This window comes from Oxyura jamaicensis, chromosome 6 (assembly GCF_011077185.1).
Source record: "Oxyura jamaicensis isolate SHBP4307 breed ruddy duck chromosome 6, BPBGC_Ojam_1.0, whole genome shotgun sequence".
Lineage (NCBI taxonomy): Eukaryota > Metazoa > Chordata > Aves > Anseriformes > Anatidae > Oxyura > Oxyura jamaicensis.
The window spans coordinates 27995425-28017696 of NC_048898.1; the positions used below are offsets into that span (position 1 = coordinate 27995425).

At 36.7% G+C, this 22272-nt stretch overlaps 1 protein-coding gene across 7 annotated transcripts in view; it reads left to right on the forward strand.

The window, feature by feature from the left end:
• Positions 1-22272, forward strand: part of ATRNL1 (attractin like 1) — a 489972-nt gene that overhangs the window by 37435 nt on the left and 430265 nt on the right. For all 7 annotated transcript variants that reach the window (XM_035329979.1, XM_035329982.1, XM_035329977.1 and 4 more), the window contains exons 2-5: positions 3892-3975; positions 5990-6103; positions 8215-8343; positions 11701-11909. In XM_035329979.1, coding sequence (XP_035185870.1) covers positions 3892-3975; positions 5990-6103; positions 8215-8343; positions 11701-11909 — 536 coding nt within the window. The remainder of the gene's footprint in view (positions 1-3891; positions 3976-5989; positions 6104-8214; positions 8344-11700; positions 11910-22272) is intronic.

Sequence of the window (22272 nt, forward strand, 5' to 3'; positions counted from 1 at the left end):
TTACAAAGCAATCCAGCATTCCATAAAATTATCAAGAGAAATGTGACTAATGTAGAGATAAATGAACCATTCAGTAACTCCTTTTATTTGAGTATTTGTAATATTATGAATACGCCCTATGGCTTCTCCCCTGGAAGCCTGTGTTATGGCTCAGACCTCTGTCCACCTACCAGCAGCTTTGTGGGTCTCCGTGTGCCAGGCACTTTGAAAAGCTGTGTCTGGGGGCAAGGCTGTGTGGGAAGACGCATTGTCACTAAATTGAGCTGCTGCAGGCCCATAAGTGCATCTCTGGTATTGCCCTGTTTGATGACTTTTTATTGCTTTTTGTTTCTTCTTTCTCTCTGAGTCTCTGTTCCTCTGCTGACAGAAAATACCTGATGACTTCTCAGGTTTAAATCAGCGCTCCTTTCTGGAAAGACTGACAATATCATTCTTTTGCAATAAGATTACAGGAGATGACATGATTGCATTTTTCACACATCTATAAATATTACAGTCAGAAAGGGCCATTTTAATAATCTATTTTGACATCTTATGTATTGCAGGCCGTAGACTTCATCTCCTTCTTCCCCTTCATCTCATTCTCCTTCATTTTACTCTAATAATTTCTGAATGAAGTAGAACATACTTTTCTTTTTCCTTTTCTTGAACTGCATTGGTCTTGATTTAAGATCACTGCAGTGGTAAATCTAAATGTTACCAATGTGAATTGTAACGCAATTATATTTACCATTGCATTGTAGCAGAGCTAATGCTCCAGGGGAATACGGATTTCCCTTTGTTTTGCTTTTGAGTGCCCTGTGTTGACTTCAGCCTCTAGCCCTCGGGTTGCTGGTGTGCTTCTGTCTGCTGGGTGGAACAACCCGTGGTGCCACATCTCTTGTGCAGGCTGCTGCTGCTGAGCTTGGTGAGCAAGTAATCTGGGTTTATGACCGCTAGCATCAGCTGCTCTCCTGGGAGTGCTGTTTGGAAAGCAGAAGCCTAAGTAGGATAAACCTTTGGTGTTTAAACAGGCCATACACATTTTTCTGGCTGTCCCTTGCTTTTGAAGGTTTCTTAGAAATGAGTAGGGAGCAGGTGCATGCAGGGATCGCTCTGGGTTTCCTGCTTCCATGGTGCTCTCGGAGCCCTTCCCTTGCCAGTGACCGGACACCTCTACCACGTAGCATAAGCAGTTATGTCTGTGAGCACCTGGCAATAGGGGATTGCCCTCTGTTTGGCAAAAGGTTGTGTGAAGGTAATACTGCTGACCTGCTTACTGTTTACAGGATTTGGGAGATGGTAATGCTTGAAGTGAAAAATGATACAGAAATGTTGGTATATCTCAGGAAACTTAAAGAAAGGGCAAGACAGAATTACTTTATTGTAAATAGAGCAGCCCATTTAGCTCACTGCTTTCCATGGCCATTATTGCAAAACAATGTCATGCTCTTATTTATTCTTTATTTTTAGCACAGTGCAATAGCTGCTTCAAAGGTTATCTATTCCTCTGAAAAACTATTTATCAAAAAGTATCAGCCCAGGTGAAAAGAGAAATGGTTTCCGCTTTGCTCGTGCCAAAAGACTGATCTAATAAAAACAATTCTTTGTCACCTCCATTGCATTATAGAGCTACCAGGAAGCCAACAGTCATGCCTGTGAAAGCATACTGTTTTATACTACTTTACTGCAGTACAATAAATGTTCTGTGGCTTGCTCTGTAAGGAGAGACCATCTGTATCTAAACCATGTGAAAGCACTAAAATGATTTTGATTGGCACCTTATGCAGTACTGCCTTTTTTCCCACAAAAATGCATGCACACACTCAAGCACAGGATCTCATCCTGTAACTACGTTCTGCTAAGGGCTAAGCATCAACAACAGTAGCTTGATTTCAAAAGTGGTGACGTGTGACTTGGTATCAACCTACGGCGTGTTGCCTGTGTTCTCCACTGCCCAGGTTACCAGCCCTGCCTCCTCGTTCCTTGCTTTGCTTGTCCCCTGCCCAGCATTTGTACAGCACTTGTCAGGAACCATTGCTTTTTGGGAGCATTGACTGGCAGCACTCAGAAGAGCTCAGTGCATTAGGTTTTCCTAGGGAAACTTTTTCTTGTCTGGAAATTGACTGAAATATATATATATTTTCCCAGCCTGTTCAGGTTGCTAGCTGTTTGTCTGCTTCTTTTTGTTCAGAAACATAAAATATCTTACTGATACTGCTTTGATGCCTTGAAAATGTTTCAAAGTACACTTATTTGGACAGCTCCCCATAGTACAGAGCTTTATCCCATTTTAAGGGATTTTTATCCCATCAAAAGGAAGTGTAGTGGGAAAAAGGTTTTCATTGAAACCACCAGGAGCTAGAAGGGCTCACAGTGTGCCTAGCTGAGTGGAGCTTGGTTTTCCAGAACAGGTGAAGGAGCTTGTTCAAAAACCTGAAAGTTTACATGTCCTGTCTTGTAAGTTACTCTTTCTTGCTCCCTTGTTGTTATTTCTTTTAATGTATTTAGGGTTTTGTGTTTGGAATGATAGCCCTCTGGTAATAAGTATGCAGTTAGTGTTTGATATGGATGAGTTCAAATGTAAATAAGTGATTTTCTCTAGGTGTGAAAGGGAATATTTTTGAACTTTATGTACAGAGCTTCAAAGATAGGAGGATAGCAGATACCGAATTCCTTTTCAGCTGGACTCCTGGTAAGAAAAATTGGCTGTCACTTGGCCAGTTTGATTAACGTTGCCTCTAAGCAACTTAAGTCTTGTCATTTCGTAAATAAATAAATCAGTTTATTTGCTGTTATTCAGTGATACCCGTTCTTCACCGTTATCCTTCACACTGCAGTGAAAGAAATGAGTGTTTCTGAGTATGTGTCTGCATCATTGGTCGTTGTTGTAACATTTGGAAGAGTGGGATGGTCAGTTTTCCTGGTGAAGTAAGGTTACCAGAGGTGTGCTAAGGCCTGAACTCTAGAACATAATCATGAAGAAGGCAGAAAATGGGGCAAATAATGAAGCTATAGTGTGCCAAAAATACAAAGCTATTTCAGAAGGCTTTTATGGTAATAGATGATTGAATTTCATCTGCTATTTTAGCACTCTGTATGGATTGATGTGAGGTAATGTATGTGAAAAGGGTGTGTGTAGGGAGGGGAATCAAAGTTCTGGACACATAGCAATGAACCTTGAACTCTGTTATCACTCAGAGTTACAAGAGCTAGTTGTGTTTAAAAATGTCAGCGTAGTAGTTGGTGAAAGAGCAAATACAATGTTAGGGTTGGAATAGAAAAGAAGCAGAAATCATTATTTTGCCACTGTACAGACTTATGGTTCCCTTGCATCTTGAGCACAATATGCTGATCTTTGTGTTGATCCTCAGAAAGGATTTAGGATAGTAGAAACATTTATTAAATAAAGGCAGAAGGGATGTTCAGAGTTAGTCACTCCATACAAGAAACAGCTAAAAGAGCAAGGATTTCTCAGGACGGGAGAGAGACAATGCAGCTGACTGTTTTGGGTGGGATAGAGCATGTCAACAGAGTACTGTGGCTCACAATCTCTCTCAACACCAGACTAAGGACATCAAATGAAATCGTTGGGAGGTAGGTTCAGGGTAAAAACAATTGAGATCCTATAAGAATGAACTCCACGTGTTAGATGAAGTTCTACACTCCAAATGTTTTCAAGAATTTACATTACAAGAATTTACATTACAATTCTACTTTCTATAGGCAAAAATAAAAAATAGTGACAAATATAACAATAGACTTAACTCTTTCCTCTGCCCCCAACTTCCTTTCCATCCAGAAAGGATCTGTTAGCATCTTGATGATGTGATGATGTCTGTTTTCTTATGCTTAAGAAATGTCTGTGCTATATTACAGCATTGTTTTTTTTTTTTTTTTTTCCTCTTGTAGGTTAACAGAACCTTCTGGATATTTAACAGATGGACCAATAAATTATAAATATAAAACTAAATGTACATGGTTAATCGAAGGATAGTAAGTATTCATTTTTGAAGATTAAATTTTCTGACAGTTTGGTACCATGTATTTTAGAGATCTAAAGAATTTGAGTTTAAATTGCATCTGGATACAACATAAAAAGTTTTTTTTTTTTTTTTTAATGTTATAAGGATTAAAAAAAAAAGGATTTTCAGGATTGCTTAGAGCTGGCCAAATTACATTGCCATTCTAATTGCTGGCAAAAGTTACAGTGATATTGGAATTTGGCCAGTGCTGCAGGCTCTCAAAATCCGATGATAAATTTGCTGCCTATTTGAGTACCGTAATGCAAGTCCCAGAAGTGGTTACAGGATCCTGTGATTTAACTCATTATCTTACTCTTCAGTGACAAATCAGGAATGGCTTCAAGTACAGAATGCTTCCAGTCCAATAATTTTTTTGGTTGTGTGTTGCTCGGAAGGTAGTTTCTGTAAACTATTTTCATTTGTATTCCAGTTTTCCTTATGTACTTTTGTTTTAAAATCGTATTTTGTCCATAGTTTATATACCTTATGTGTTTCGTGAGTCTGTTGCTAATTTTCCAGTTTATGCAGCACAGAAACACAGACATGCAAGTAACGAGGCATGGGCTGGTATGACTAACTGCTAAGTGCACAACTTTGTTAAATTTCAATGGGAATTTTTCCCCAGGCTATTGATCAGAATTTTGCTGAAGAATCCATCTAGCTCTGATTTCCACTAAGGCTGCACAAGAAAATTACTCCCGTTCTTTATATTGCTGTAATTTCATTACACTTCTCATTAGACTTCTCTTTTTCCCCAAACTAGCAGAGGAATAACTGCCCTGAAGTGTAAGCGTGCCTCAGCGTTTGTGTGCAAGCACTGCCTTGAAGTTGATCTTAGCTCTGTTCCTCTTTTCAGGAGATGGGAGAGTGATTAGCTGGAGGAAACACTATGCTGCACTGTGTGTGGGACAGTAATGCAGCCCAGTAACGTGGTGCAAAATGTCAATGCATGAGAAACTCACGTATAAAATGATAGTTCTTAAAAAATAGACAAAACCAAAGCTCTCACTTTGGTTCTCTCAAAGCACTCTCGTGCTTGTTCTCTCTCTCTCTCTCTCAAAAAGTTTTGCAGTGATGAACTGCACTTGAGGCTGTCAGTAGGAAAGCAGAACATTTATGGTTCCCATCCAGATATCTCCAAAAACCCGGTGAAAACTGACCCCCAGGTGTGATGGGAAATCCCTAATTCTAGAAAAGAGGGGAGGTGCTGCACTGGATCCTGTAACAGCTGCAAGTGGATACTCCAGAAAACACTAAAGACTTAATTGTAAAGACAGTTCTATTGGAAGAGAGTGCTCTTCTTGATTTTTATTTTTCATTTTAAGTTCCTGTAGGACAGTGTGATGTCCTACACAGAGTTGTGCCTTGGAACAGTAACAAACATGAGAATATGCGTTTTGAAATGTATTAGTTGTTAAATATGAAAATATTTCTAAATATAAGCCTTGAAATTGGGTAAAATATGAAAAACAAAAAATCCACCAACTCTACCCTCTTGCCTTTCATCATTAATATTGCTTGGTATTTTAAATTTGTGTATTAAAATTTTTACTTTCAGTCACTGATACAATATTGAAATGAGGGTTTATAGGCATTTTTCTCTTGAAGACTCTTTAAACCTGATGGTCCTGACATTGTAAAATAAAAGTAATATAATGAAATGAGATATTTTAATGGCTTTAAATTACAGGTTCTGAACACAGGTTAAAACTCTCATGAACTTAAGTATCCTGTTAACTTCGGAGAATGTTAGACTTGGACTGCAGATGTTATTATTATAAGAGTATTCTAAGTTAAAAATGAAATGTTTGCTTGCCCTAAATTTTGTTCTTTGAAGTAAATGTTTTGTTAGTACTCTGTTTTAATAAAGTCATGCTCACGTGATCAATTTTGTTGTAAGTTTGGTATTTTATGAGCTCAATACTTCTGCAAATGCTGTTTTTTATGCCAATGTTGTTCTTTTTTTTTTTTTTTCTCCCCTCCAGTCCTAATGCAATACTGAGATTGAGATTTAATCACTTTGCCACAGAATGTAGTTGGGACCATATGTATGTATATGATGGAGATTCAATATATGCACCTTTAATAGCTGTATTTAGGTGAGTGTATTTATTAACCTTGCAGTCCAAATAATCACATAGACATTGTTAGTTTCAGGGGAAAAGTAACATCAGAGGCTTTAATTTCTTTTACATATATAAATATTCCTATTAATATCACAGGGACACGAATGAAAAGTTACACCTGCAAAAATTGCTGTATAAATTTCCAAATGCTTTGCTTTGGGGATCATAGCGTAAATCCTCGATGTGGCTTGTACTTAATGCTGACATTGCATGGATTGTTAATGCTCATAGACAGGCAATCATTGGCATAGATATGCCAATGGTGTCAGTATCTTACTCTGTTTAGGGAGAATCATAATTTGTGACTTGGGCAGTGTTGCATTATCTGTAAACTATAAAGAATAGCTACTAAATGACTTCTAAATTTGTGCATGAAGGGCATTTGATATGATGTCTACTTTAAGGACTATTTTTTTAGATTGCTAAATTGGGCAACATCACCTGAGTTATAGGTAAAATTACCAACTTCTTAAAAGTCCTGGAATTTGCTGTCAACTGATATGATGGGATTTCCTTGCTTTTTGTTGTATTTGTTACTATTTTTTAGCTGCAAAGAATTGTAACTCAACATTAATTTGAAATCAGATTTAGTTTTCTAGAATGATTGTAATTCTTCGTAGCAAGTAGCTTGTAGTTTAGGAATAAGCTAACAACAGTAAACAGTGAACTTAACTAATACTGGATAACTACCCGTTACTTGCCTTTCAAATGATGATAAACAGGAGGTGAAGTATTAGACCCAGGCACAGCATTTCCTATGTGTCCAAGGGACAAAAAGCAGACCATATGAATTTCAACTTGTTTCCTCCGTTCCTGGACTGTAGTGGAATGTTTCAGTTGGTTTGTTCCTACCCTTCCACTAATATTTTGGGAAGCATTCCAGAAAGGATATTCTAGGCAAGTGGGCTGTAGTTCATTAGAGTTTTATGGAGGGTAATGAAGACTAATATTCCATATTCCATGCTTGGACAGTTGAAATGAAGGCAAAGGATCCTAATCTTTAGAAATCAGTTAAAGTTTTATCCTTTGAAATACTATTTCTTTTAGCAACGAAATGCAATTTCTGTCTCTTATTGTATACTGCCCTCCCCCTCCCCCCCAGTGGGGCAGAAGTTGTATTTCATTTATTTTATGAAATATTGATTACGCTGCTGAGCTTTGAGATACTAATTGCATAGATGATAATGGTTTCTGCAACAAAGCTCATCTCATCTCTCTTCCCTGCCCAACTATAGAAATCTACATCTTCCCTCCCACTTTACAATGCATGTTACGTGATTGCTTGCATTTCCCTGCCCTCCTCTCCCCCCCTCCCCAAAATTGCACAAAGTTGTTTGTTAAATGAGTCATTCAGGAGCCTGACTTGTAGCATGAATGGAAGGAAAGAGGAAGTTCCTCTTCCTGTATTTTTCACTTCAAAATTCTTTTTTTTTTTTTTTTTCAGTTTATTGTCAGTGTTTTCCATAGGATTTCTCTAACTTCTGATTTATGCTCGCAACGTGGCACTGTTTTATGCAGGTGACCTCTTTTGTTAATATATTGCTTATTTTCCCTGTGTCAGTCTTTGCTGAAAAAGAGAACATTCTTCTGAAGTTCTAAAAAGTATTTTTTGATCTGAAATAATGTTTTCATGGAAATCACTTTAAACCTGGAAAATACAATTAAGTATTTTTAATAAGATAACCTTCTAAAAGTGCAAATACTATGTGGAAGTAGAGCTCATGCTGGAAGTCAGTAAGATTTAAGCATCTGTCTGAAGGACTTTTTTCAAAATTCATGTTTTAAAAATTGCGCTGATTGTACATACACCCTCAGAATAATCTGATGTGAAATTTTGCATTAGTTTGTGGGGCGAAGCTCTTTGTTTTGTTTCCCTGGAAAACACTGCACTAAATTTCAGAGGTCTGAACAAGTTTTGTACGTGTTTTTTTTTTTTTTTTTTTTTTTTTTTTTAAAAACCCTACTGGATTTATGAGTTACCTTGTCTGTATAATTAACAACTGGAATACGTAACTTTTTTTTTTTTTCCAAAGACTGATTTAAAGAAAACAAGTATTTGTTTATTTTTTATTTTTATTTTCCAGTGGTTTAATAGTCCCTGAAGTGCGTGGAAATGAAACTGTTCCTGAAGTTGTTACTACATCTGGCTATGCACTGCTACACTTTTTTAGTGATGCTGCTTATAATCTAACTGGATTTAACATTTTTTATTCGTAAGTATTTCTTAAAAAGTAATTACTTTGATAATTAACCTAGCATTCCTTTTAGGAAAAAGACAAACCCAGGGCAGGTATTTATCTACTGATTTTATTAACTGCATAAGAGTTGTGCTTTGTGCTATATTTCTAAAACCAAGGTGCTAGATGTTGTAATGAGTTTCGTTAAGACACTGGTTAAACCAAAACAAAACCCAACACAGTGAATCATATTGTTCTCTGAGTGCAACTGCATGGGAACTCTAAGAGTATATTCGTCCCATGCCATATGGAACTAGAAAGTGTTCCCCTTACAGTATTTATCCAACACATCAAGTTGTCATATGGAATAGAAGGGAGATTATATCAGCTGTCACATTGATTCCCTTCTCTTTAACTAGAGTCATCTGTTGTTTGATTTTTTTTTTTTTTTTTTTTTTTCTTGCAGAATGTGCTTTTCTGGATTTTGACACCTTCACCAAAGTCCTCCTTTTATTTCTGTGCCAACCCACAGGGGTTTTTTTTCATTCCTCTCCTACCTTTAGGATACTTTCTTTCCCCTTCTATCATCTATTTTGGTCTACCTTGTAACTTCATAATTCGTAACTGGACTGTTACTATTTTTTCTTGATGAAGTCTAATCTGGTATAACTAAGCTTCCTTTCCTGCAGTCTGCTTTTGACTGTCAGCAGCCCTAAAGTTGCATCCAACAGACCTGTGCCTCTTCCTCATGTACCAGCTGTTTTCAATTTTCTTATTTAGAACATGCTTGTGGTGCATCATTACATGGGATGCTTGGTTCAAGAGAGGATTGCTTGGTCCTGTTGCTCATGTGATAGTTTTGCTATGATTGCAGATGTTGTTCATATCTTCTAATCCCTTCGGATTCTGAAATACTGTGTTTTTTTTTTTTTTTTTGGATATGATTGCCAGCACTGCTCTTCAAATGTGACAGTACATATATATATATATATATATATATATATATATATTTGTCAGATTCTTTACTCATTTAAAATTCCTATTTGCTTTTCTGACCATAGCTTTATTCTTCTTTAAGTAATGGGTCTTTACGTTTTCCCTGAGAAGGTTGTTTCTATAATTTGCAGCCATTTGGCAACCTTTTACCGGATGATAAAAGTTTGGGAAACCTCTGTAGACATGTGGTATTGGAAATGGCAGTCTAGAAGACTGGGTATTTTCAATATTTTTCAGTTGACATCAGTAAAATGCAGTCACCTGGCAGACTTCCTAATGTGATTAGATATTTCTTTTCAGTTATCCCTGAAGCTTTTATTGCACTTTTGTGTTTGTTTTGAGAGCAAATGGCAGTATGACATGGCATTCTTAAAAAATGAGTTATGTGCTCGGCATTCTTTATGGCTTGGTAATATGGTGCATGCTGTATATGTATATGTTATTGCATTATTGCTTTGTAAGACTTAAAATAAGTGAAAAATCTTCCAGTTTTTAATTCCATTACCTATACAGGGGAATATATAATTTATGAAATTTTGTGTACTCTGTTCTTTTGTTTCCAATGTTGCAATGAATGCTTTTCAAGTTTTTTTTTTTCTTTAATGAGCCAACATTAACTCTTTTTGTGCTGAAAGAAATACCAAGCTGTGACTGCTTGTTATAGCTGCATTAAATTTTGTCATTCTGATCTGCTTTACTCTGCTTCTGTTACCCTCTTTTTTCCTTAGTTTGGTACCCTAGTCAGCTTTTTGACTTCTTGGCAGGCTACTTGTGTTCTTTTATTTGGGGGAAGACAGGAGTGCAGCATCTGTGACTGAAACGCCATGCCAGCTGCAGTTACTCCTGAACCATGTGTTCCAGAACTTTGTATTCTTGGAGTTAGGCGACCTACTTCCAACTCTGCCCATCCAGTTTTTATCCTTCCCTTTTTGTCCTTAAAGGAGCCTGTAGGAGAGGGGGTGCTTTTAAGCTGTCCCTGTCTCTGTTACTGGAAAGACTTAACTATTCACCTTCCCACAGAATGCTGTCCCTGTGAGCAGGGACAGGAGAGGTTTCTCCCAGCTGTGTTATACAGCTTGTAATGCCATTAACGGTGTTAATGCAATGTGTAAACTAGGCAAATGCCCCCAGGACGCTTGCAATTCAGAAGTGGAATTTTCTTTTTTCCTTTTTTTTTTTTTTTCTTCCAGTAGTATAACAGAATCAATCCTCTGATGTGGTCTTCCGAAAATGAAAACCCATCTCCTGACTGTCTTATTGCAACTAGTTTTGTTTGAAGGCCCACCTTGAACAATTCCTACCTTTCTCCCTTAGTGAAGAGCAAGGATTGCTGCAAAGATTGTCCGGCTCTCCCATTTACAGGGAGGAGCCTGTGTTAACATCACCAGGGATCTGTAACCACAGCTTATTCTGAGTTTCAACCTAACCCTTCCCTGTGAGTCATGAAAGGAGACTTCAGATCCTTTTTGGATTTCATGAGGCACTTGCTGCCTGAGATGCATACTCTCTTCATGGAGTCTCTTGGATCCACGTACATCAATGTCCTTCATTCCTCCCATCTCCAAGGAATTGCCTACACTTCTGGAACCAGCTAGCATAGTTTAAAAGAGTCAATTGCCTGTGATCTCAGTGTTTGGTTGGGTGTATCACAGAAATGCTAAATCCCCCAAGCCCTCACTGATTTCTTCCAGCCTAATCTTTCCCATTCTTGCATCTTTGACTCTGGAGTTAACAAGGCAAGCTTAAGGTGGTTCCGTTCTTAAGGATGAAGAGCTTCCTTTACATAATTTGAGGATATTAGGCATCTTGTACTTTTTCCTTATTCTGTTTTTCCTTTGTTTATTTTTTTTTCCTTGGATGTTTGACATACTATCTTGCTTTATAGCATGGGCCAAAGCCAGTCAGGAAAACCCACTAAATATATGTCTATGATGGAGAGCTTGAGACTCACTTCTACTAGAGATCTCTTGCTCTGACTCGTCATTAACGCCCTGCAGCAGCAGAGCTGAACTGTACTAAAATTCAAGCAGTATTGTGACCACTTGTATAAAGGGTTTTGCTCTCAGCGGTTGCCAGTTGGATCCCCATTCACCCTTCAAAGGTAATTTGTAAATTGACAGGGTCTGTCCTTCTGCTTAGTGTTAACGTATGTTAATGTACAAGATGTTTGTGATATCACCTGCCTCATGGACTCTGTATGTAAGCTTGGATGAACTCTTTTTCAATTCACTTGCCTGTAAAATTATTAAACTCGTGTTATATCAGTACTTAAATTTTCAGAAAAAAACATGCTTTACCTAGCAAATACTGTTGGAAAAGTGTCAGATAAGAATCTTTCTCATCAACTCTTGGCTTGTCATTTACCTTATTTTACATATATATATATATATTTTTCAGAATTAATTCTTGTCCTAATAACTGCTCAGAACACGGAAAGTGTACAACCAGTATGTCCGTTCCAAGCCGGGTATACTGTGAGTGTGACAAGTATTGGAAAGGAGAAGCCTGTGATATTCCGTATTGTAAAGCCAACTGTGGCAGTCCAGATCATGGGTACTGTGATTTGACAGGAGAGAAGCTGTGTGTATGCAATGATAGCTGGCAAGGTAAGGTTTTGTTATTTACAATCGAGTTCATCTTTAAAGAATTGCTTTTAATGCATCCTATCAAGTATGCAAGTTAACATCTGTAAAGAATAAGCATGAATGAAAAAAATGAGGTAAATTGTCCTGTGGACCTAGAGCTGTCCTTTTTAACAAAAGAAAGGGCTGACAGCTTTGTCTGGTATTTTTTATTTGGAGGTAATGCAGAAGTATTGGATCAAACCTTTCTTGTCGTGGACATTAATCATTTTGGATCATAAATTAAAAAAAAATAATGGCAGTAATAATGTGAGCATACTGAGCACTTCTGAAGACTAAGATCCTTCATTGCCTAATTTTCTGTTTGCTTAATTTTTCAATTTCTCTATATGTTTGATTTTCTTCCCCACCTTTCTTAATTTCAGATCACAGTATTTCATTAATGCTTCATAAAATACATATTCAGTGTCTGGTTTTTAATTGTATTTTATTTGTATAGTTTTCCTGATAAGACAAGGTAATCTGTTTTGTTATGAGTGTGGCTGTGGATAAGTACTGAATGATGGAAGCAGTGTAAGAATTGATGCTGTAGTTTTACTCCCAGTAACCCTACCATACATAATTGCTTCTTATTAAAGGTCATGTATTTAAGCTCTTAAATGTTTAATTCACTTATTATAGTTATGCTAGAAGTTCATATCATTTACTATTCGTATTAGAAGTCTCAATTGGATTAGCTTGCTGTGTACTGAAATAGCCCTTCTGCTCTTAAAAGAAATATTAAAATACCTACGGGTTACTTAGCTGATATGCCATCTTCCCATTCTTTACATACTCTTTTTTTTTTGTTGTTGTTGCTGTTTCTTTTTACATGTTGAAAGTGTTGTTTTACTCCTATTAGCAGCCACACCCAAAAGAGAGCATGAGATCGAATAAATTTCTATTGTTAATAATTGATGGAGTTGTTCATTAAAAGACAGCCAGTGCATCCACAGAAATCCACTGAAGGAAGTGAGTTAGTAGTACAGCCATTGAATAGAACCAACCCAGTGACAGACATGCTTCTGAGTCCTCCAGAATCTTTCATGACTGTAGCGCATAAAAAATAATAATCCTGAAAGATCTATCTGTAAAAGGAAATTGTGTATATAATTTGCAGGAAGAATAGCACCCTTTTACTTGTGCAATGACTCCATGCAATATTCTGACTTTCATGTTTAATACCTTCTTTTCATCTAGAAATTCTGTACATACTAGCTTCCCATTGTTTCCTACACCAAGTAGAATTAGAGACAGATAAATGTATTTTTTTCCACATGTTTTCACGAAATGCACATTTTTCAATTCATTTTTATCGTATTCCAGGTGAACTAGTTTATAATAGATTTTCCTTTAAAAAAAAAAAACAAAACGCCAAACTTCTTGATGGCCTCTGGGAGAACACCTTGTTGTTCTATTAATATATATGCATTTATATATATATGTACACACACATAATGCTCTTTCTTTACAGTTTCTAAACTGTCAATATCTTCTACATAGGTTATTTACAATATTGGAACCATAAATGTTTTTACCTATCTTACTGCTCTTGTGGTCTGCCAAAGTTTTTCTTGTTTTTGGTAGTCCAAATCAAGTAGCTAGAGTCTTGATTTCTATGTTCCTGAAGATAATTCTGTTTCTTCTTGTTTCATATGTTGTTGATTAGTGTGTGTTTTGCCCTCTTATAGGAAAAATATTTCGTTCAACTGCATTGATTGATATGTACATTAAATAAAATCCTCGTTCAAAAAAGGAACAGGTATTATACCATATATGGGGGTTCTTTTTTACAATAGTGACATCTTGTGGATACTGTGGGAGGAACATCAGTGAAGAACATTCCAGTTAAAACAGGTACACTGAGAAAGGCGAACAGGGTCATCTTTCAAATAGTTCTTGTTTGGAGTAGAAGTCAAGATCTTTTCTTCATGATATACAGCGCATTTTTGTGGAAATTGGATGTTGTAATTGTAAATATTCGCAGTTAAGCACTAGTCACACAAATTTAAATGATGTAACAACAAAAGCTTTTAGGCTTAGAAAACAGATAAGGTTAGTATTCTTATTCTGAACAAAAAGTTCACTTGTTATTGCAGCATTTATAGTTGGTCTCAGAAATGTGTAGGGGAAAACAAATTTAATACTTCCTTGAAATCTGTTTAATTAAAACATTAACCTCGGAGAGGTCTACCATGAAGGAAGCTGGAGTTTTTCATGAATACTGCTTCCTTTTATGAGTACTGGCATTGCACTGCTGGTTAATCTGACTTGGTATGCTGAAGCAGAATGTGCTGATTGATGCCTACTGGTACAGACCTTGAGTGTATCTTGGGCAGAGAAAAAAAGTATCTTAAAACTATTGATCTATTGCTAGGCACAGACAAGAAAGAAATAGGGACTTGACAAAATTTTTAAGAAGTTGAAAAGATAACTTTTAGAAAGATGTTACTCAGGCTGAGTATACAGCTGGCAAATTATCTTTGATACACTGTCATAGATTGTGTCAGACTGTAAATGAGCAGAGTTGTCAGAACAGTTGATTTCTATAATGACACTGACAAATCAGAATGACTGGAAGGAATGCAGACAGTCCCAAATTTTGTTTAGCGCTGTTAAATGGGCTGTCTGTGGAAATGCTGAAAATATTAATTAGTCTGAAGGTGTTGCGTCCCCCCCAGACCTTGTTTATGGAAGCATTCTTTAGCTTCAAGGAGCTTGACTTAATACCAAAGGCAGCTCAAAATTTGTTGGGTTGATGTCAGTGTGTCAGATTCTAGACCATAATTTAAGGAATAATTAAACATATAGTATGATTGAATTGTGAAACAGATGAGATATGAATTTATCAGTTTAGTTCATACTAAAATAATTTGTAAGGAAATGCAGTAAATTTTACCTGAACCTCAGCGTCTGATGATAGGAAATTGCTGAGACTGGTATATGTGAAGGACCAATAACAGCAGCACAGCTTGTAAATTGGGAAACGTCAGTGGGAGTGCTAAACAAGTAACTTGAGGGAAAGATGTAAGTAGTACATAAAGACTGATCTTGGGACTGATCTTGTTACATAATTTTTATAATCTAGTTATAAGACTGCTAATGGAATCTGTTAACATGAAGGCAGGAGTAGTTTTTTAAATGAGGGAGGACTAGAATATCCCTTAAAAAAAAATAAGGTGGGGTGCGGGGATGTTGGAGTAATGTGTGGGGTGAAATTACTTCACTATAAGTCTTAAATTCATACACGTAGGGACTAGGAATACTAAGAATGTCTTTTATTGTCTGGGATTGAAGTGGGGATGGTGACATGGAAGAAAACATGCCTGTCTATCAGTTAGAATATGAACTAATTCATATACTTAATTTTATATGCTCTATAAAATGCAAAGTATCAAGTGTACTAGTAGGAAGTGCAGCCATAATCTACATTTAATCCTAGGAAAATATTAGTACTATACTTCATTTTTATTATTACACTTATGAATGCAAATTGCACAGAGGAGAACCATTAGGATGATCAGGGCAATATAGAGTTTGTTTAAATTAGTAAAAAGGCTGGGAGGGAATAAGATTACTGTTTGTAAACATCAGTGGGCTGTACGTTATTAAAAGAGAAGCCAGCTTTTTCAGTCAAGTGATATCACGGACAGATGGGGGAAAAAATGGATAAACAGGTTGTCAATACATCTATTTTGAAAATCAGCACCAGGCTTTTAACTATTAGAGCTGTGAAGATTTCTAAAAGTTGTCAGCAGAAATACTAGAACTTGGTAGCCCACTGGAGCCTCAAAAACTACAGACTGAATGGGTCAGCTGTGCTCTAGGCCCTTCTTCTGTTGGATGCTAAGCAACAAAACTTTTGTTGTTGTGTTTTTTAATTACTCAGCTGAAAAAATCTCACATGCACAGTCTACCAAGGAGTGCAGTTGTGCTCAGTTATGAAAGACTCGGAAGGATTTCCTTGCAATTTCCACAGACAGCATTCCTCGGTTTTCCCCTTCCCCTGGTCAGTGCGGCTGTGTTGGGGTTTGATTCTGGCACTTCAGGTTTTGTCAACCGCCTGCTGAAGTGAAATGCTTAACTGCTGGTTGGGATTTTGCCGTATAGCTATTATTCCTTGCTAGTTTGGGCACAGGTACCTTGACCTAACAGGTACCTGGAGGGCTGGGCCCTGTCGTGGCTCCCAAGTCCCAGGTGTCTGTTGCAGAGGTGGGCACGGGCCAGAGCCCCAGCGCTGTGAGGCTTTGCACACCCCTGGCCTGTTGGCCAGCCAGGTGGCTGGATCTGACTGCATGGTTGCAGACACAGCATTAAAGGGCATCCACTGTATGCCTGTCCAGGACAGACAACCCAGCATTTCTGGTGAGTTGTACAATTATTTTTTTTCCCAGTTACCTTCTTTCACCTGTTCACAGGCCTGCAGGCACTATGGATGCCGTTCTTCCGCTTTTCTGATTTATAGGGCAAAGCCCAACCATTTGCTAAAAACTTCTATGTCCTTTGCTTCTCTGGCACTAGTTTCTGTGGGAGAACATCCCAGCAGGTAACAATGAGGGCAGCTCATTTGGCAGCCTGACTGCTGCTTGTCTTGGTTCATTTGCCAAGCAGCAACTCCACTCCTTGCACCATTCATTGAGAGTGGATTGGCATTGTTGGAGTTTGTCACCAAAGACCAGTCCCAAATTCTTCTGTCCTTTTTTTTGAACTTTTCTTGAACTATCATGTATCTTATATACCGGGTTTTTATTTATATATGTAGTGACCACCTCATTGCTTTCCTGTAAGAAAGATGATTTACTGCTTGGTAAAACTTCCAATATTAAGAGCTGTTAGTGAAAGTAATATTCAGATATGTTCATTTTTCTAAAAAATAAAAAAGTTTAGAATTGTAGAGTAGTTTGAGTTGGAAGGAAATCACAAGGATTATCAAGTCCCATATTTTTTTCATAATCTCAAATTCATTATAATATTAAGATTTAATTGGATACTTAAGAATAGCAATATTTGTTTTATGTTTGTAGTGGCTGAAAAATTACCTTACAGTAATAATTCTCAACTCCAATGCTCAAAGAGAATAATAAATACTTGATCTGAATGCTTTGATTAGATTGTATGAAAGAGTACCATAACATTTATATTCAAGAGATCAATACTTTTTTTCCTGTGATCTTGAAGAAGATTAACGTTGAAGACAATAGATGATGTTTTCTCATTAGGTGGAAATTGATCTTATGACTCGAACTACTGGAACAGATTGTTACTTTGGCAGTTCATGAAACTCCTCAATAGACAGAAATTAAATTCCTTCTCTTGTGTTGTGTGGGCAAATCTTTTTTTTTCTTTTAAACCTATAGAATTTTTTCCTACCTTTGAGGATAACGTAATTGACTTCCAATTCAGTTTTATAAAGTTGTTTCCTGTGTTTAAACCTTTTTTTTTTTTTTTTTTTTTTTCCTTTGGATTGAGTGGGCAAGAAAGAAATCCAATTTTAAATAAATGGAGAAAAATAGTATTTGCATAGAAAATAGTAAAACGTTTTTTATCTGTGTTCTGCAGCTGTGGTGCTGCTTGTTCCACAAAAGACGTATATTTAGTGGATGTGATGTTTCTGAAGTGAAAATGTATTTGTGCTGAAATAATGATGTTTCATGGTATATATATTTAAGTATGAAGATCTGTAAATTATATTCCAAAATCCTACAGTTACCTTGCCCTTATAAGGCACTAACCACACAAAAGCATTTGTTCTTTAAATGATGTTTCAATAGAAGTCAGTATTATTCTATTGCTTTTTTTCCTCCCCTCAACTCTATATTCCATTTTTATACAGATTGATGGAGTTATTTCAGTATATGTGAATGTTTTACAGCTCTACTGAAGAGGCAGTCGTGGCTGGTCAGTCTTACTACTTGTGTTGTGTTGGTACAACCACAGGTAGGCGTGCAAAGTGAAACGGGTAAGGGAATGCACCCAGATTAGAGGTTCTTCTGGCCGAAAAGCAAAGCTAGTTTTAACCTGGATGTGTTCCCTCACCTGGTTCAGTGCAGCCATGTGAAAGCTGGTGCCAGTGGTGATGTGAGATAGAGAGTAAGGAGCTGGGGGAAGCCAAGGGTAGCAATTCTGGTGGCAATGCCAACTTATGCCATTTTAATAATTATGTGCATCATGCAGAGGGTATTATGTCCTTTGAAGAAAACAGCAGAGGATTTAGTGTTTTCAAGCTCCTGAATTCAGGTACATGTCCTCAGAATGTGTCCCTCTTCTATGCCAGAGCAGGAACTGGGAACGTGGTGTTTCTCCTCTCTGTCCCGCTCTTCCTGTCATTCGTTACAGACCTACCAACAACGAAGTACTGAGGTTGCAAGACAGTTATCTATGATATTTGAATTACTGATCTGGTTATCAGTATTAAGATATTTGCATTGTTAACATTGTATAAAAAGTTAGTCCTCATTTTAATACAGTCATTTTTATCTAAGCATAGCGTAGGCAGGAGTAATATTCTGGATTTGCTATGTGAATTTCTGTGCTGCTTTGTCTCCAGAAAAGAAAATCTTAAATCAATTGGCAGGCGAGTAGTTTGTGTTTGATTTGTGATTCCCCACTAGGGGACACTGTTGACCACTACATTTCTGTGCAAGAATGTTATCTTTTATTGAAATCATAAATATCTTTTCTTTTTTACTGGCGGCACGGATTTAATAATTATAAACTGTTCCACGATCAAAGAATAATTAATCAGCTGTTTATTTTTGAGCACTTTTAGATTCAGATTAAGTGTTTCCTGCTGTGATTTACCAAATCAGAATATTGTTGAGGTTAGAATTTTTCTACAGTATCTATATTAATGCTTAAGGAATAATATACTGAATTATTCCTACCTTCGTTAGACCTCATTCAAATACCATTAATCTTTCCTGGGCAGAAGGTATAATGAGCAATGGGAATCGAGGGTATAATGAGCAATGGGAATCGAGGGTCTCTGTCATTTAAGCAACAAAAGGTAATATGGATACAAGTTAACATCACTTTTCTATAAAGTACCAGGAAAAGTTGACAAATGGTTAGGTACAGGTGATCTACCTGGTTGTTGTGTATAAGCAGTAATTATAACAAGTTGCCCCAAAATGATAATGTACACTGGAAAAACTTGATCTCTTTTTCACTACGGATAATGTTTTAAAATTATGGACTTGATGTCATGTACTTATTTAGTTCTAGTAAACTTCAGCGGTTCTCTTCTAAACACTTGTCCGGTTTTTCTTGACTCAGTGTAAACATTTGCATCCAAAGCATCCTTTGTCAGAGTTCATTGGCAAGAAGGTCTGATGATTTTTGCATGAAGAACTACCTCCTCGTGTTTGCTTTGAATGTTGCTTCTTCATGCTGCATTTGATGGATCTCTCTACTTACGCTTGAAGGGACTGTAAATTATTCTCATCCACTCTGTGGCACTTATTTTATAGACCTTTAGCATTTGCTTCCATTATTATTTTTTCCAGACAGAAAGACCCAGCCGACTTGGTTGTTCCAATTACAGAAGCAATTTGATTCCTTTAAATATCATCGTTACTCTACTGTAAATAGTCTCCAGTTCTAATATATCTTTTATTTTTGAGAAGGGCTCACAGTCTTCTAAGTGTTCATGAACTACTGATTTATTCATTGGGGTAATGGTGTCCTCTATTCCTACCCTATGGTTTATTTTATTGACTATTGCTGAGTATTGTGGCATTTTCATTATTGTGGCAGTTTCTTAACCTGGAACTTTGCTACTGAATAGTGACAGTTAGCCGAGTCTATCATCTGTTTAGTTGAGCTAGAACATCGCTTACATAGTTTTACATTAATCTATATTGAATTTCATGTCTAATTGTTTTGCTCAGCCACGTAAGAACTTCTGAGGTTCATCAAAGGCTGTTCTTATTTTTTTCTACCCTCCATAAATCATCATCATCAGCAAGCTTTCTTCACTACTTTACTTTTGAGATCGTTAACGTGTACATTGCGTAGCAGAGGCACAAGCAGAAATCCTTGTAGAATTCCACTGGTGACCTCTGTCCCTTTAGATGGGTTCCTTTAGTCTGGTCTTTTAGTTCTAGCTTACAGTCAGGTATTTAGCTGTGCAAAGACCTTCATTCTCTTTCTACAAACAGTCAAATTTCCTTAGAGGTATTTGAGGAAATTTGTTAAAATCCTTGTGAAAATTCACGTCAGCGTATCAAACGGATCACTCCATCTTGGTATCATCAAAAAACTTCTACCAGGTTAGAAAGACAGGCCTTCTCTTTGCAAAAGCTGTACTGATTTTTACGTGTAGTTTGCAATTATCTGTCTATTGACTAATTCTGACCATTCTTTTAGCTTATACTGATTTGTATGGTAGGGACATGAGCATAACAGGCCTGTAATTTTCCAGATCTTTCCTGGCACCTTTTTAAAAAGAAAAGAAAGTCACGTGCTGCTCTCTCATGCGTCAGGGATGTTATTTTAGTTAGATCCTTAAAACAAACAAACAAAACCAAAGCAAACACAACTCAAAATAAAACCAAACCTACCTAATAGTAGTTTTTTATGTTTAATATGCTATATTTTGTTATCTTTTCTTTTTCTTCGTTTGATCATGGTTTGATCTTTTTGAATAGTATCCTGCTAACCTGCCTTACACTGCTGTTTAGCTGTGCCAGCTTCCTTTTACCTGTACCCAGACTTTTCTGAGCAGGTGGTGTGTCCTCCTCAGTAAGAATCTAATTCTCTGTTGCCCCATTTAGCTTCTTAATTTCTCTTCCTTGCAATTCTTTTGTTCCTTATTTTTACATCTCCTTCATTTAACATTGGTGACTTCTTTTGGCTTTTGTTACTCCTGAAGTTTTTTTTTTTTTTTTTTTTTTTTTCTCCTCAAGAAACTGAGTTCATACATTTTTGCCTTCACAGAATCACAGAATTTTCTAGGTTGGAAGAGACCTCAAGATCATCAAGTCCAACCTCTGACCTAACACTAACAGTCCCCACTAAACCATATCCCTAAGCTCTACATCTAAACGTCTTTTAAAGACCTCCAGGGATGGTGACTCCACCACTTCCCTGGGCAGCCTTAAATCTATACACCTCTATACATCCTAGAATTTTGGCTATTTATGTTTCTTTGGATGAAAACCAGGTTTTCGTTTGTTGCTTTGTTGGTTTTTTTTTTTTTTTTGCTTGCTTATTTTTTTTAGCATGCTACCACAGAGTTCTTTAAGAAGGTTACGCCCAGTGTGACTTCAACAGCTTTGATTTTTAGTAATGTGAAATGAAGGATTTATTCCAGCTAGGCAGGCCGAGAGGGACATAACACTGCTTACAGTATCAGCATCAAATTACTGGAATCATTTAGCTGTCATACAATATGTCTGCCAACGCTGATGATAAAAATTTCAGTCCTGTGATTGATAATGCTCAAGGTAGAACACATTGTCCTAAAAATTCAGTGTTTTTCCAGCTAGATAATAAAGCCAGGCAGTAAAGCTGTAGAGTCACTGACAAGAGGCAAATAGCTCACATGCTGTTTTTTTTTTTATTTTTTTATTTTTTTTTTTTTTTAGCAGAACTGTAAATATATTGAGGTTTTAAATAACAAGGCTTTAAAATTTTTCTATTTTCTAGTATCTGGAGTCCAACCCAGTGTCAAAGAGATCACAGCTTATTAGACATCAAATGGATAATATGTTGTATATATGATTTCTAAAATAATTAAACTTTAGAAATGACACATTTTGATTTTTCTTCATTTAGCAAGAATAATTGGCTAAAATATATTCCAAAATAATATATGGTTATAGGCTTTTGTAGTTTTATAGGTTGATTAATTGGGTTTTATAAAATTTAAATACCCAAAGCAGTCTTCTATAAATCAATGTAGTGTGTATTGTCGTCTTGAAAGACAGTGCAAAATGGCATTGGCAAAGGCCAAATTTGTATTCCTGAAACTTCATATAGAATAACAGATATTGTAATGTAATCTACTGTAATGTTATTTGCTTTAATATAACCTTATTTGGGTTAGTTCAAACACAGTATAGTTTTTCTCCAGAGGTAGCATATTGTTTATACTGTGCTACACCTTTTAGACCTACGTTGCATCTAAAAACATGATGTTATGCCTTGCTTCCAATTTGACTCGTACAGTATGTTTTCTGAGAAGAATACCAAAATGCATCATTATTTAAGCTAATGTAGCACTTCCAATTTGACTGATGCCTCTTGTTGCCAATTTTTCATTGAGCATCTGTTAAACATAAAAGTGTATACTGTATATTATCAGAATGAGCAATCCTGACATCTGTAATTAAGCCTTCCCCATTTC